The sequence below is a fragment of the Barbatula barbatula genome (assembly GCF_947034865.1).
Source record: "Barbatula barbatula genome assembly, chromosome: 11".
NCBI classification, from domain to species: Eukaryota; Metazoa; Chordata; class Actinopteri; order Cypriniformes; family Nemacheilidae; genus Barbatula; species Barbatula barbatula.
The window spans coordinates 18,918,600-18,934,110 of record NC_136774.1 but is presented as its reverse complement, the minus strand read 5'-3'; the positions used below and the strand labels follow the sequence as shown (position 1 = coordinate 18,934,110).

Genomic DNA, 15,511 nt, shown 5'->3' with positions numbered 1-15,511 from the left:
TTGGAATAACAGAGGCAATCAGTCAGAAAAGGCAAAAACAAATGACTTGCATTTTAGATGGTAGAAGAGAGGATGGCGAGAGCTAATGTGAACGAGAAAACACATCCATCTACAGAACCTCCGCACGCACACATGTAATGGCGCTGTCATACCTGAAAGCCTTCGCGTTTATAGAGAGCTTCACCTTCCAACTGCGCTGTCATTTTACCAGAGTCTCGGCCCATTAGTCCCTTATGCTTGGCTCACCTTAATGCCACAAACACATTCTAATTGTCACTAGGATGATGTGAACTCTCTGCATGTCCCGCCTTAAATATTGACTCGGTCCATTCCTGTGCACAAGTTAACTGGCCCTAATGAGTCATTCTGAGGCCTGTCTCTCAATACTAGAAATAGTGTGGTTCACTTGGAGGTCAACGCCTTCATTGAGCATCATTATAAGGAGCTTTAAACTGCAACTTATCACATTGACAGAATACATGTCAGAGGCCCGTGCCTTAAAGGAAAAGTTGATGAAAATGATCTCATATTTTCTTGTCTTTCGAAAAGCATAGTTGGATGTCCGACGATGACGTAAATGAATGTTTTTACAATAGACTAACTATAGCAATTGTGTAATTTGTGTTGCATATAATAAATATGCATGCACGTCACAACATAGGGTGTAAAATGGAAATGAACTTTTCTTATATTAAGATATTATTCTTGTTTGTGTATTAATAGTGCAATCATAGTTATCACAAATGAACCTCAATAACTACCATTGAAGGCTAGTAAATTTACCATGATACGCAAAAAATGCTTTTCCAAAGCGGTGTCTAAATAATACACGACCGACACGCAAACTTTTGTTGCTCGTGTCACGTGACTGTGTCCGCACTTCCTCTCTCGGTTCTGAAGCAGCGTCCGCTTGTGCAGTAGTCATAGTAACCAAGTTTAAAACCATGGGTGGACAGACACCGCCCAAGAAAGCTTCCGTCTCGAAATCACGGCAAAAAGCGCTGAAATGCACGATCGAATTGAAAATTCAAGCTGTAAGTACATCAGCCGCGTCCCCTATTTACTATTTTCGCCCCAAAACATCGTTATTCCTGTTTGCGTTTGTCACGATGGAAGTTTGGAGCGCCGTTAGCAACAAGTGGCTATCACGGGTGACCGAGTCAGTCCAGTTTGGGTTGCAACGGAGCTTTAACGAGCAGAGTCAGTTTAATAAGCACTCTTGCATTTTAGTCTAAAATGCGTTTATTCAAACAACGGCTGTGAGGTTTGGCCAGCGGGTAGCATCCAACGTTACGTTATCTAAGGCAGCGCAGTGTCTGGTACACGCACCTCATGCATAAATGAGGAAATGTATGTTCCGATAGACATGCAGTGTATTTTTGTTATTCATTTTCTAAAAGAAAACGTTGGTTTGTGTTATTATCATTATAACACCTAAAACTATAAAACGCCATGTCCAGACCAAAGGGTATGCGCCCTCTGCCGGCCTTACTTAAACCTCCCAACAGCAAGGGAGCCTCTTATTCACTTCAAATTGCTTTTTTATTCTGTGGAACATTCAAAGTTATTTTTGAAAGAATCACCAGGCTATTGGATAAAGAAATGTAATTTTGGGGTAAACTATTACTTTAACCTCCTTTCAGATCACTTGTCCAGGATTAGTGTTACAACCGCAAGAAGACATTTATCTGAGTGTTCAAATCATGGGCCAGTACCACAAATCCAAACGTGTTCCTCCAGCATTCCCTCTCCGGATTCACGAAAAAATGGTGTTTGTAAAGGTGCACACTGCAAAGACTTTACTGAAACAGCTTTGATTGATTCAAACCCGTGACGTATGCTGGCTCACACTGTGTGCCTTTATTTTCTTATCTCATTCTCTTCATCAGACCTTTGTCGGAGTGGTTGACCCAGGTGGTATAGCAGAGCATCTGGAGAGTAAGAATCCTTAGACCCATCTTCAGTTTGTCTTGTGTTGTTTCATAACCACAGATCAATAAACGTATACACCATGTTTTTTCTCCCCTGTAGATGATACAACCTCTTTAGAGCTCGTTCAGCTTGTTCCTCCAGGTAAAATCTCACGTTTATTCTGACTGTAGCACTGGTATTTGAGATTGTAGATTGAGATCCATCGAAAAAGAGTTCATTTGAGTTTGGCGCAATTTCCAAAAAACACCCAACATTAGCTGGGAATAAATGCATTAGAGCGAGTGCTTTCATTACAGTATGCATAAACCATACTGCTTTTATAGAGGTCTCATGAGGTGGGATTTCTTTGCGTATGTAATTGCTTTAAAACACGACAAAAAAAATTATTAAACAGCTTTATTATCCAGGTACAGCTTTATTACCTAGTGCTGTCAAAAAAGTCAACGTTCCATCGTCTATTTTTCATTACTGTGCAGAGGGTGAGATCCTGGCCACATTTGAAGGCAACACCCGGGAATTTCTGTATCCCGGCCCACGTCTTGCTCCCAGAAGCCCTGGCCCAGAGAGAGAGATTCTGATGAAGAGATCTGTCTCTTTCCCTGTGCGTGCGTCTTCCTTTCAGCATTTTATGTCATATCTGTGATGCATCTTAAAAGCAAGAGCTATTTTCCTGCTGTTTGCTTGAAGACGTAGATTGTTTTGGTAAATTGATCTGCCAAGAGTGTTATTATCTGCATAGGCCCTCTGTCTTTTCATCATTTTGAAAGTCTTTGATGTTTTTGTCTGCTTTACATTTCTCCTTTCTTATTCCCTCAGGGAATCTCTCCCAAAGTGGAGTTTTCAACGACGTCCATTATTGAGGAGTGTGAAGTGAAACATGGTCAGCCTGCCATGTCTGTGAGTCTTTGGGCTTTTGTTATTCTCATGCTGCAGCGAATGCACAATGCTGTTTAGCTCTGCTCCAAAACCTTGTGAACTGTCCCGCTTGCATAGGCAGCTGCCAATTTTGTTGAGTAAAATATAGAATTATATTAATTGAGTTTTTTGTTGGTTTAATGTTCAGTAGTAGTTTAATTGGTTCCATACGCCAAAATAAACAAATATATTTTCTTCGACTGCCAACTGCACCATTTCAGGATGTTATGTACTCTACAAGTAAAGGGAAATGGTTAGTTTCCACCCAGGTCCTCTCTTCCAAGATCCAGCCATTGCTTCCAAAGACAGCGTTGATCAGCTGGACTTGAGTCTTCCAATTTGTCTCTTCTATCAGATGGTCTTAAACCCCTCTGTGTTTGAGCATGGTCCATTTAGAATCACTGACAGACTCCTCACATCCTTTATGTCAAGTTTCTAAGGCCCTTGTCATGCCGTCTCTGCGTTTTATCCAAAGTGACTTACATTGCATTATACTATACATTTGTTTTCTAAGTATGTGCAATCCCCTGGGATCGAAGCCATGACCTTGGCGTTGCTAGTGCCATGCTCTAACCACTGAGCTACAGGAAAGCATCTCATCTGGTCCGTTTCATGAGCAAGTCACGCCTCTGGTCCAGACTTGACACGGCTTTCTATAAAGCAGGCTTCTGCATGATTTGCATGCATTTGAACAGAGCTTGTTTAATAAGCGACTCGTGGTGCAGGCTTTGTTGTTTCAAGGACATCCGGATTTATCTCCCATTACCAACACCAGCCGAGCCACTAATCACATCAGACAAGCGCGACTCCTGCTTTAAAACGGCCTCTTTGTCCGTCCCGCCGTCTAAAGAGAAAGAAAGGAGAGAGAAAGAGAGCGAGGACTAAAAGGAAAAAAGCCACTTAGTTTAATTTCATTAAATCTCTACTCTTCAAACAGCAATCGCTAGCAGGATTTACTTTTTTCTTTCTCTGCTTTTTCTAAATGACTTAATACGCCAGGATGTTCCAATTAGCATTTAAATTATCATTGTTTTTTACATCCATGTAATGCCATTATCATATTAGGTTGAGACCGGCCATCAAATGCAATTAACATTTTTAAAAACGTATTTACCCAGGCAGCGCCTGCAGGAACACATTTATTGGGGCTCAGAATTATGTTAGCTGAGATTAGAGTTATTGCAGTCATTTGCCTGCAAAGGTGAGATTGGAACATTGAGGAAGGTTCACGTCAGGTTACATGTGTACATAAGAAGGAAATTAGTGGATTAGCTGTAGATGCACAGAAAGAGTTTTGCAGGATAATTTACAATTAAAGTAACCCTGTGCTCTTTTCCTCGGAGACAACCTTTTGGGTATTTTAAAGGTTATTAATAAAAAAAGTGTTGCATTTTATTAGTGATGCTGTTCTGTTTACGATTTGTAGAACTCCACACCTATTGGTGTTTTTCTTCTGTTTCTGCATTGTTTTCTGTGAATGCCCTTTGTGGTCGTCTGTTTGTTTCTAAGATGCAATTCACTAGTGGCATTGAAATGATATACCTCACCAACCTTAAGTTTTTCAAATTCAAAGTTCACAAAAATTCACAAGACACTTATTCAACTCACATGTTCTTGGATGTCGTAACGGCATTGAACGTAAATGGAAATACGTAACATTAATAATTTCTGTAAATACAGTGTTGTCAAAGTTTACAGGCTCTTTTCTAATTTGTTAGATACTCGCCAAACAAAGTGAGAAACATAAAGCGTGACTAATACACATTTAGATTTGCGGCAAAAGAAAGAGGTTTAATGTGCTATGAAATTGACCAAATAATAACACATTATATGTATTGCTTTATGTTTGTTTTTCTTCCTGTCAAGGTATATGGCCCTTCCGTTAAACCCTGCTGTGTGATAACCAGCCCTGCAATTCTAAAAAAGAGGAAGCCGAACACTGCGCCACACCGTAACTATGCGAAACCAACAGTGGTGTCTCAGTCCCGTGCATTTTCACCCTATACCCACCGCAGGATGTGTCAGCTGTCCGAGGAGACCAGACAACGACTCGGCCACTTTAAACTAGGGCCCTACATCTTTAAGAAAGAGACGGCCCCTCAGGCTCCATTCGTGGTGGGTATGTTGAGGAGCTGATGGGAATATTGACTAATGAAATCATGATAACAGTGCGTAATGCTTAGTTTTCTTTATTGAATAAAAATGGCATTTATGTTGTATTGTAATATACAGTAAATATGCAATATTTTAATTTCACTGCGGGGGCGTTTGATAAAAGCAGACAGACGGCCGTGTTAAAATCACCCTCTTGTTTTTGTTCATGTTTTCTAAAACAACAGTACGTCCTGGGGTGCAAATATCAAAGCTGTCATGTGCGAAAAGGCAGCTTTTGATTTCTTGTCTGATACCACCACGGCATTCTCTGTCCCAGGGTTTTTAAAAAGGGTGTTGCCTTTTCAAAGGAAATCCCGAGGCTACAATTAACCTCAAGTATTTAAGAGTCAGGCCGTGATTAACAAGTACTTCCCTCTTCATTTCTGCAGATTAGCCTGCTAAGTTTATCAATGTGTGTTTAAAGTCGGCACACTTGTTTTCCATGGTAAGGAAATAGCTTGTTCCATTATCCGCCATGGTCACTTTATTATTAAGTGGCACTGGTCTAATTGATGTCTGAAAGTTCAACCGATACACGAACACCTAGAAAACCAGTACCTGTCTCAGAAGTTTCTCTCCTTACTTTCACTTTCAAAAGTGATTAATTCTGAAATGAAAGACAAATTCATTTGAATAATCAATGCCCCATGTGTCAATGGAGTCCTGCTGCACCTGCTAAAGCAGAGACACGAGTGATTGTTTATCTTTGAAGGAGAAAAGAAGTTGCGTTTTCTTTCCACAGGTGCCCCGGAGTCCAAACACGTCAATAATGGAATCCCCCACACTTCCTGCATCCCGCCTTTCTGATAAAAGAAGCCCTCTTCACCTCCGACCACTGAGCTTTTCTGCAGACCCCACAGGTGACTATAATATTTGAGTATTAAAGATGAAGATCCAGTGATTTCAGTATTAAAAATGTCATTTTATGCATTGTTGAGGCTCTCTAGATCCCTCTCTCCATGGAAGTTTCAGATCAAAGCACACTCGAGTAAGTTGGAAAGCAAGCAGTTTGTTGCATTGTGGCTAGAAATGAACTGCCTGTTCTGACCCTGATTTCTCCCTCATGTCTTTGGGGAGACAACCGTGCAGGCGGACAGTGATACCCGGAATAAAGGCCCCAAAGATAATTCCACCCCTGTGTTCAGCATGGTCCAAGATCAAAGTCCAGGCCTGAACCACTCCACCCTCAGGGAACGGTGAGTTTTACATTTATTTTCATCAGCATTTACGATTAGGTAAATGCTTATTTTTGAAGTGTGCACACTGCACAGGGGGTCAGTCACTTTGTCAAAACTCTTCCACTGAAATGCTCCCTTGAAAATACCAGCGAGTATTAACACATCTAGAAATGAACACATTATTACTAGAAATGTTGTCACATGTCTCTCAAGAGGACAATACATCCCATTTCTTTCAAAAAAGAGACTGTGTGAAAGAAAGGGAAATAGTCTTGTAGAACATTATACAGACACTAGAATTGCGAAATACAAAGTTTTTATTTCCAATGTTCTTATTAACTTCAACAAAGTGTTGTCAATAGATATCAGTTTTTGTCTGGGACGTATGTTCCTTCCATTCTATTTGTTTTTGTCATTAGGATGATTCATTTGTATTAGGGACAAACAAAAGCTTTATACTTATGATGAAAAACACAGAGGGAAAGGTTAATGTCACGGCTATGTAAGAGCATTACTTAAGATCCATATTTTGTTAGATGCATTTGTCTTGAACCTACAAAAATGCAGCAAGCAAAAACTAAAAGTGCAACCCCATGCCTGTTTCCTTTGAATTTCCAATTACATGATATTGACTAAATGTGTGGCTCACAAAAACAGAGCTTGGTAAACAGAGCATCCGTTTCACAAATCTATATTGCGATCACACACAACAGACTAGATGAATTTACTGCCTCACCTTCAAATGACAGAGTCTGATGTTTTGTCATGTTTGTTCATTACTTATGAGGAGAAAAAAAAGATGCTCCGACAACATGGGAAATGGTATTGATTGGGTTTCAGCGAGATCTAATGCGTTTGACCCGATGCGCAGTTTAATAAATTCCGTGAGACCCTCGTCATTGATCTGAACGCCGGCTGCAAACCAGCAAATGTTTGTTTGTTTGCAAGTCTCTCTACCGCTGCCTCTTTTTCCGCAGGACCAAGAGCAAACATTTAAAATCAATAGACAATCTAAGACTTGAGAGTAAATAGTGGGAAATGTGTGATACTATTCTGTCAATTGAAAGCATGACCTCAGTCAGAGGCCCGGAGATTACAGCTGGCTCCACAGATTCCCACAATGTGAGAGCAGGCACGTCTTTTTGAGCTGCTGATCGGGGGAAACGGCGCTTCTGAACTTCTGTACGGTCATTAAAACTAAAGCATGGTGACCTTTTGTAAAAATATGTGCCTTTTTTTTATTAAGGGATCGTTTCAAAAGTAATAAAATCTTGCTAGTTTTTTCACGTGTGTGGGTAATATTTTGATCACCAAGACTTTCTCATTCAAGCTGCCTTTCTTTTCCTCTCTTGTGGGATATTTAAATGCGTAAAATGAAAATATCAGCATTTGCTACAGGGCAGGAGATGAATGTCTTTGTCTGTGTGTGTTTGTGATTTAACTTCATGATTTAAGTGGTTTGAAATTTACAACAAATCATCTGGATTTCCTAACATGATACAGTAGCTGTTCACTCTAATGTCAACAGCACAGACTAGTGGTCAGAGTTGTACTTTTTTCATAAAGGTTTTCTCATCTAATAGTTCTTATTTGCCGTTAATAAATTGATTTGTTTAATTTAACGTTAGAGGAAAATGTGATTTCAAAACGCTGTTTTCATCCCCTACAGGTTTCAAAGTCCTACGAGCCCTTCACGGTCGCAGGAGATCCACAAACGAGTGCAGAGGGTCTTGAACATCCACGGAGCTCTCCGCAAACTTTCTTTCGTACGTATTTCATCCTAGTGTTCACCCATGCGAGATGATTCCCAGAAACACTAAATTACACATGTTAGCCACTTAGTGCGTTTCAAACCTCCGTTGATTCTGTCAGACGTTTTGCATTCACATCCATCTTATTGACGCTACTGTGAACGTGTAATCGCTTTACGTGCATATTCTCCTCAAAAATCGCCGTTTAAATGCATCATTGCCCACAGCGTGTTTCAGCCCAATGGCCTGGTGTGTAAGCAAAGCAAAGTCTTATTACTCTAAGCTTCCACAAATCCCCTTAAAAGAAAAGCAGACGGTTTTCCGTGGGAGGTCTGACAGCTGTCGGTAGGGACTCAGAGAGGAGAAATAACACAGTGGCACGGTCGGATGCCAAGCGCTGCATGAAGCCCACGTCAAGAAGGGGACTGAGAATGCACTTCAAAGTCAAAATGATGAAAGTAGTGGTTTATTGTGCTGTACAGGTCTTTTAAAAAAGGTTTCTGAACAGCAGATGTCATGGGTCTGCTTCAGTGTGATTTACCAAAGCATGTAAGGTCATTTGGGATAATTTGAGTTTCTGTCGCTCAGGAAAATAGAGCAATGCTTTGTGGCCCAGTGCAGAATATTTATTTAAGTGTGTTAAGCTCTTCGTTGATTTTCCTCCAAATTTTACAGTGTCATTGAATGTGAATTTATTGAATGTCAATAGTTTAAATGGATGAAGATACCAATTATTATTGCTCATTTTTATATTGTAAAAAAGTTACAAATTGTCTGGTTTGTCAGGATGACGTGAATGCGGAGGGAGGGTTCAGACACAGTGTACCTGGGCCCACTCACAGTGAGTCAGAGATTGACAGCCGGCTGCCACAGGACAGGTAAACAAACACCCTATAGATTTTTAGTTTAAAATGGAACTAAATGACACTTTAGCGTTAATGAGAAGAGCACTTCGAAGAACTTTTATAGAGAGACAAAATCAAACCTGTTTTTGTGATGTAAAGGATGCTAAAGACCTATAAAGTCCACATTGCAATTATTCACCATTTTGAACATTATTTTTGTTTTTCATTTTAATGCAGTACATCATTGGGAGTTTGGGTTGCATCTAAATATAAAAATTTGTTTAATGTTTTTCATTTCAATGTTCACTTTTCTTTCATTTGTCATTATTCCCGTATCAATATTTTCACGAATGTTTATTTTTTATTCATATTAAATAAATAATATTGATTGATAATATTTTTTGCCTAGACATTACTGATTATGCATACACATTTTATAGAACATTTGTGCATGTACATGTGCCATGACACATTACGCACTGAATGTGCAAAAAAAACCCATGGTGTTTTCTATTTGTCATAACTGTTAAACACTTGCCCTGGAGATGTGGCATTTTAAATGTTGTGTCCGCTTTCAAAAATTGTGTGCAAGCGGTTTAAAAACTGTAAATGAAATATGTTGGGGTTATGGGTTTTCTTTGTAAGAAGTACTGAAAAACCTCAAAAATAATTTACATAATATCCTGAGCTTTGGCCTCTAAAGATGTTGCTTTTTCCTGTTTTTGAAAACTGCCTTTTATCGCCGATTCAGGTTTTAAACCTGGATGATAACCAGCCTCATGAAAGATTCTGTCAACTGAAGTTAAACTCGGATTTGTTTAAAAAAACGGTCCTGTCAAATAATTTCAGTGCATTAATTTAATAAACACAACCTTATTGTAAACCATAAACCTATATTTTTTTATCCAGGAGGTTGATACATGCACTTTGAAATATTAAGATTTACCAATGACGTAAAACATTGAAATGGTTTAGAATCTTTTGCATTTCTTAGTTCACTTCTCACACTTTTTCTCGCGCTTTAGTTGTTTAGTTGTTCCAAACCTGTATAAATGTCTTTGTTTGGTTGAATGCAGAGAAAGATATTTGCAAGAATGCTTGTTACCAAACAGTTCTTGGGACACCATTGTAAGAAAAATTACAACAGTAAAAAGTGCCCCAGGACTGTTTGGTGTACTACATTCATCAAAATATATTTTGTGTCTAATTGTTGTAGATTAATATAAACCATGCATTTAGTTTGTCATTTAATAAACATAGGTAACACATTGTTCTGTCCTTGCCGCAGGCTTATTACTGGAGAGCCATCTGTTCATTTCGACGAAGGAACATTTTGGACTAACAGAGCAGCCATGTACACAGGGAAGCCTCACAGAGCCGTGTTTGAAGAGAGTTTAAGCAGAACCTACAAGAACCTCTACAGAAATGCATCACAACCACAACACAATGGAAAAAGAACCTAACTGCAGTCTAAATATAATCCCTGATGGACACACTGTAGCATTTTGTCTTATACTGAAAATAATTAACTGTTTGCCATACCTCAATATAATGACATGTGCAACAATGAACTGTCATGATAAGCAACAGAAAAATAGACGAGGAGTATATTTGATGACTTGATTTATTTTGTATGTTGAGACAAATCTGCCATCATAAATTTCATCTGCCCTGAATTTCTTCTAGCCAGGTTTAAAGTACTGTTTAACTCTGCATGGAGTAAACATAATTGTACAAAACAAAATGATTAAAAGTCCTTTACAATAAAACCCAATTTAGTTCCTCCATATTTACAACAAGAGGAAAACATTAAAGATTTTATTTATGGGTTTTCTTTTTATGGAATTTATGCTTTTTGTACATCTTGCCAGCCGCGTGTGCTGCCTTATCGGTCATGATTTCCTGGTACTTCTTTTTGTTATTGCTGAAAAGAATGAGAAATAGGCATATTTTAGACAAAAACAGGGATATCGTGAACATTTAGAGATTAAGGTACATTGTTATAAATACAAATCGTCAGAACACAATCACAAACTAACTTGCCTTCTAAACTCTGCATCATGGAGAAGCTCCTCCACAATCGTTCTTTTCCTCTGTTTTTTGGGGATTCGGGAACTATAGAAGTCTACAGGGCTGTCAACCACTGTGCCCACCTGAAACAATCAGAAACTTTGATGCAAATACTAGGATAGTATGCCATTGTCTGCTTTTTAAGACAAGCGTGGATGTTAATTGATTGTTTACTATTTCTGAGGCTACAATTGTTCTAAGAAACATTTACCTTTTGAAAAAAATAAGAAATAATTTTACAAGGGATAATAAAGACTCGTTCCTCACCTGAAAGTACTTAGGAAATCCTTCTCTGTCATTCTTCTTGTAGAAGCGCTTTGGGTCCATAGCTGAACGCATCTTTAGGGCCTTCAGGTCATTCCGGAGCTCCTCTGTTAATTCAGGGGCTTTCATGTTGAACCAGCCATCACCAGTGGTTTTCTCTCTTTCTGCCTAAATATGACAGATATTGTGCAAATAAGATTAATAATCATTAACAATTTATTGAAACACATGACTTTACATTTAGAGAATGATTCAAGCCTGAAAATGACAGTTTTTCTATGCTATAATGTCTATTATTGAAATTCCTTATCCTTATCTCATCTTATATTAAAGTTTTTATGGTTAATCTGGAAAAGTTATATGAATGAAATTGGATGCATTTTTAAAAACGGGCCAAACAAACAGACCTTAACAGAAGAGACAACCATAAAAAACACACTCTAAAAGAAACTAAAAAAACAGGTCTGCCCACCTTGCGCTTAAGTTTAGCAGCATGCTTTGATTCCTTGTATGGAGGGATTGCATCTTTCTTCTCAAAATCAGGAACAATAACACTCTTTTTCAGCAACTGAAAGAAAAATCCTTTTTAGGAAAACGTTTACTTCAAAGTAACTAAAACTTTAAACATTAAACTGTTTTAAATGTTAAGTTACACATTTAACTATTAAAATGTTTACAATTTACCTCATCTACTTTACTTTGGTTCTTCTGAGTTTTCAAGCCGCTAGAAAGACTTTTCTGTTTGCCGTCAAAACTGATGTACAAACCACCAAGATCCTTCACCTTCAGACCTGTATCAATAGAAGTAGATAGCTCCATCCTGAGGAAAAAGACCACATTTAGTTTATTAGAATTTAACAATATTTAAAAAACTTTTTTAAGGAAGCCATGTAAACAAAAGCTTAAAATCAAGTGTAATACCTCCAAACATTTTAAGAGACTACAAAAATAACTTACACAGGCCTTTTCGGCGCAAAGAGCACTTGTGAATCGTCATCATCATCATCATCATCCCCCTCCTCATCAACAAATTCCTCCTCATCTTCTTCCTCAATTTGCTTTGCATCAACATAATACTTTTCATCAGGACACAGTCCAGGCCTGGTGTCGATGACAAACAGTCCGCTACTCTTAGCTTCTTCCATCGACTGACCTTCATCTGGACATCTTATTTCTTCATCACGGACCTCATCCACAGCTTCCTGTGAAGCACCCGCCTCTTCCTCCTCATCTGCAGACATACCTTCATCGGGGCTCTCTTCATCCTCACTGCTGTAAAGTAAACTGGTCATTTCTTTACGAGGAGATCTTTTAAATGGTTGCTCTGCTGTTGTTAAATCCGATTGGTTATGTGTGCTTGAAGAGGGGCATTCTTCTTTTTCTGCATCTTTTAAAAAAACAGACGTTTCGTCCATGCTTGCTGTAAAGATTTCTTTTGCATCGTTGGTCACTACTACTTTCTCACACACAACAGTCTCCTCAACATCCGTCGCATTCTTCTCAACCGCAGATGGTCCAGAGGCCTCTGGGTCGGCACCTACCGCATCACAATTTGCCTGATCCTCGACAGCACGGTTTGCGTTCACAAACACCGGCTCATTATTCTCCATGGCAACATCTTTATCCATAGCAACTGTAGCAGCCATTTCATCCACTGCTTTTTCCTGATGGAACTGTGTTTTAGAGTCTGCATTTTCAGACGCAGAAACAGCACAAGCTGTTTCCGGCGTGTTCCGAGGCTCCAGGATCTTAACATCTGCATGTAAACTGCTCTCAGCAGACTCATCCGGATCAAGAACGAGAGTGATATCTGCAGCCGTTTCCTCAGTTATGGTGCACTCTTGGGCTTCGCCGGTGTCGGTCATGGTGCTATCCATTGGTTCCTCTATGTCCTCTACACCCAATGTCACAACACTTTCACACTGGAGAGGTAGTGGTTCACGCTTCTCACATTCCCTCTCTTCCTGAACCATTGCATCAACACATGTAACGCTTGCTTTGCTTCTCGTTCTGGTTATAGGCATGGCACGGTTACTACTGGCAGAGCCGGTTCGGCTACTACATGGAGTCCCCCTTCCTTTTAAAGAGCTTATACTATCCTGAGAGGTGCAGACATCGGTGGGTACCGATTCCGAATCTGACTCGCCAACAGTGTCCCCTTTCACCTGACGCCTCCTCGATCTCCATGGACTTGTGCTAGGACCAGACCTGCATTCATCCGAGTCACATGCCTCTTTTGCAGGTTCTGACTTTGTCCTGCTTCTACGCTCTCTTGGCCTCCTGGACACTGGAGAGGAAGGGGTGTCCGTGGTTTCATCAAAATTCAAAGGGATTGGCTCGGTCAGTTTCCCTTTCTGGTTCCTTGCAGACCTGCGGACAACAGAGCCCTGGAGACCAGAAACACTAGAGGAGCATGAGTCGTGATCAGATGGATCCGGTTCTGCAGCCAACAAAGCAGTCCTCCGGCGACTCCTGGTTATCCTACGAGTGTCTATGACTTTGGTGAGCGAGATCACAGAGCTGCAGGACCCCGCCTCTGAAAGACCACCATCGTTGGTCTTTGGAGGATCAGACACTGCTGGAGTCTGAACACGTTTTCTTAAGCTACGCGGGGCTCTTCGCAAACAAGTCACAGAAACGGCAGGCGAACAGGATTCCGCTTCAGATAGGTCATCTTTTGCTGGAGTTTTGGGTTTCTCCCTGGTTACGGTCCTTCTGCGAGTTCTAGGTGTCGCCTTCACATCTGAAGCTACAGAGCAGCAGGATTCGGATTCCGAAACATCAGCTTCATTGGTTGAGTCAGGTTGTTTTTTGTCAGCAATGAGACGCATGGATCTTCTGGTTTCTCGCTTGGGTGGACTTGCTGGTAAGGAAGGGGCGGTACTTTCGTCTTTCTCCTCATCTGGCTGGGAGTCACCAGTGAGGTCTGACTGGAATTGCTTTTCCTCCATTACGCTTCTGTGACGTGTTGCTCTTGTTGACGGAGCGGGGACCTATGAAGACAACAAATTCAAATCAGGATTTCATACATATACTAGCGTGTGTTATTCAAATCGATATGAAACAAAGATCAATATGTAAATGAACATAATTCTAAACAAACATGCTGAATAGAACAAATTCTGTCACCAAAGCAAAGCAAGATTTTTTCCTATTTTGCATTCTGGTATTACTGTCATGCAACTCTAAGCACATCTTCCTGTCAACTTCTCATTCCTGTCTATACATATACAAAACATACATACCAAAGGTAAAATATTAATGTTATCTAAACTTTCTTGAATTTTCTGTTTTACAGGCTAGAAAAAAACAGTAATACACTTTATTATTTTAATTTGGATGCCCGATTACAGTTATATACTTGCAGTCCTTCTGAGAGAAACGGAACGTGCATGTGTCCTAAAATTCCATCCTACCCTTCAGATTGTCCTAACGGGCATGCGCATATCAATATTGCATCATTTTTTTGCGCTTTAAAAAAAATCAATCGCCCTGTTTATTTTATACTGCTACCACAATCTGTAAAAAATCATCCTACATATTAATTTCATCCCTACGGACAAATCGACAGAACACCGACTTAATTTGCGTATGAAAACGTGAATAGACTATTTAACGTTGTTCCAGTTTAATATTTGATGAATATGTTTTTTGTTGAAAAAGTTTATGACAGATTCCTGAAACATGTTGTGTTTCCCCTTTAATACGACATGTGGTCTAATGTGTGCTGTGCCGTGTATAAAGCACCGTATACATATGTATAGAGTTCTGGAGGCAACGTGTGCTTAAATATGAACAGGAAAATGTAAACATAAAATTTTGGCTAAGAATACGTATATCTTTTGAGATAATAAAACGTAAACCCAGACACATTACAGTCATCCATATAATATAATCAAATTTATAAAATCAAATGTTGTCAAGCATGTCCCATCGATTGTTTTGATACAAACTAGTCAACGCAAAAAAGCGCAAAAAACGAATGAATCAATATTTCAAAAGTTTCAAGTCATTTAAAAGTTTTAGTTTCCACACACTTTATCTGAAGCATGGTCATTTATGGACACATGCGCGCCAACTCGTTATCGCGAGAATGCACGTTAAAACTATACATTCAGAATGATGAACTGTAACAACTGATAAAAAAAAGTATAACAACTGATAAAAAGTATAATAATATACCGTTGCTCGAGAGGTTTCATCGTTTATATTTTGTACAGGGGAGCCCACGCGTGTTCCTCTCCTGGTGGCCACCATCTTGCCACTGATGATGACGTTCAAGGAACTTCCGGCTGGTGACGCATTCTCTGGACGTCATGACGCAAGTCATCGAAGCGGCATAGCGGGGTGAGTTGAACGTAATGAGATGGATTTATGCAAGCTTTTCGGACATACTCTTGAG

The 15,511-nt window shown here is 39.6% G+C and overlaps 2 protein-coding genes across 3 annotated transcripts; one reads left to right on the top strand and one right to left on the bottom strand.

Annotated features, from left to right (window-relative positions):
• Nucleotides 1-859: 859 nt before the first annotated feature.
• spata6 (spermatogenesis associated 6) lies at nt 860-11,119 on the top strand. 2 transcript variants are annotated; one of them, XM_079468262.1, is made up of 13 exons: nt 860-1,034; nt 1,644-1,781; nt 1,890-1,938; nt 2,032-2,073; nt 2,409-2,533; nt 2,749-2,829; nt 4,714-4,962; nt 5,744-5,861; nt 5,940-5,989; nt 6,091-6,197; nt 7,849-7,945; nt 8,717-8,808; nt 10,064-11,119. In XM_079468262.1, exons 1-13 carry the CDS (start codon nt 945-947, stop codon nt 10,236-10,238), a joined length of 1,413 nt encoding a protein of 470 aa, XP_079324388.1. In that variant the 5' UTR covers nt 860-944; the 3' UTR covers nt 10,239-11,119. The 2 variants fall into 2 exon arrangements, with proteins under 2 accessions (XP_079324388.1, XP_079324389.1); XM_079468263.1 differs by having other exon boundaries at nt 906-1,034; nt 5,949-5,989; nt 10,064-10,605.
• dnttip2 (deoxynucleotidyltransferase, terminal, interacting protein 2) lies at nt 10,389-15,456 on the bottom strand. The gene is made up of 7 exons (XM_079468261.1): nt 15,292-15,456; nt 12,067-14,102; nt 11,794-11,929; nt 11,582-11,677; nt 11,113-11,277; nt 10,819-10,928; nt 10,389-10,699 (listed from the first exon to the last, which is right to left on the bottom strand). Exons 1-7 carry the CDS (start codon nt 15,364-15,366, stop codon nt 10,594-10,596), a joined length of 2,724 nt encoding a protein of 907 aa, XP_079324387.1. The 5' UTR covers nt 15,367-15,456; the 3' UTR covers nt 10,389-10,593.
• Between the last annotated feature and the right edge of the window lie 55 nt (nt 15,457-15,511).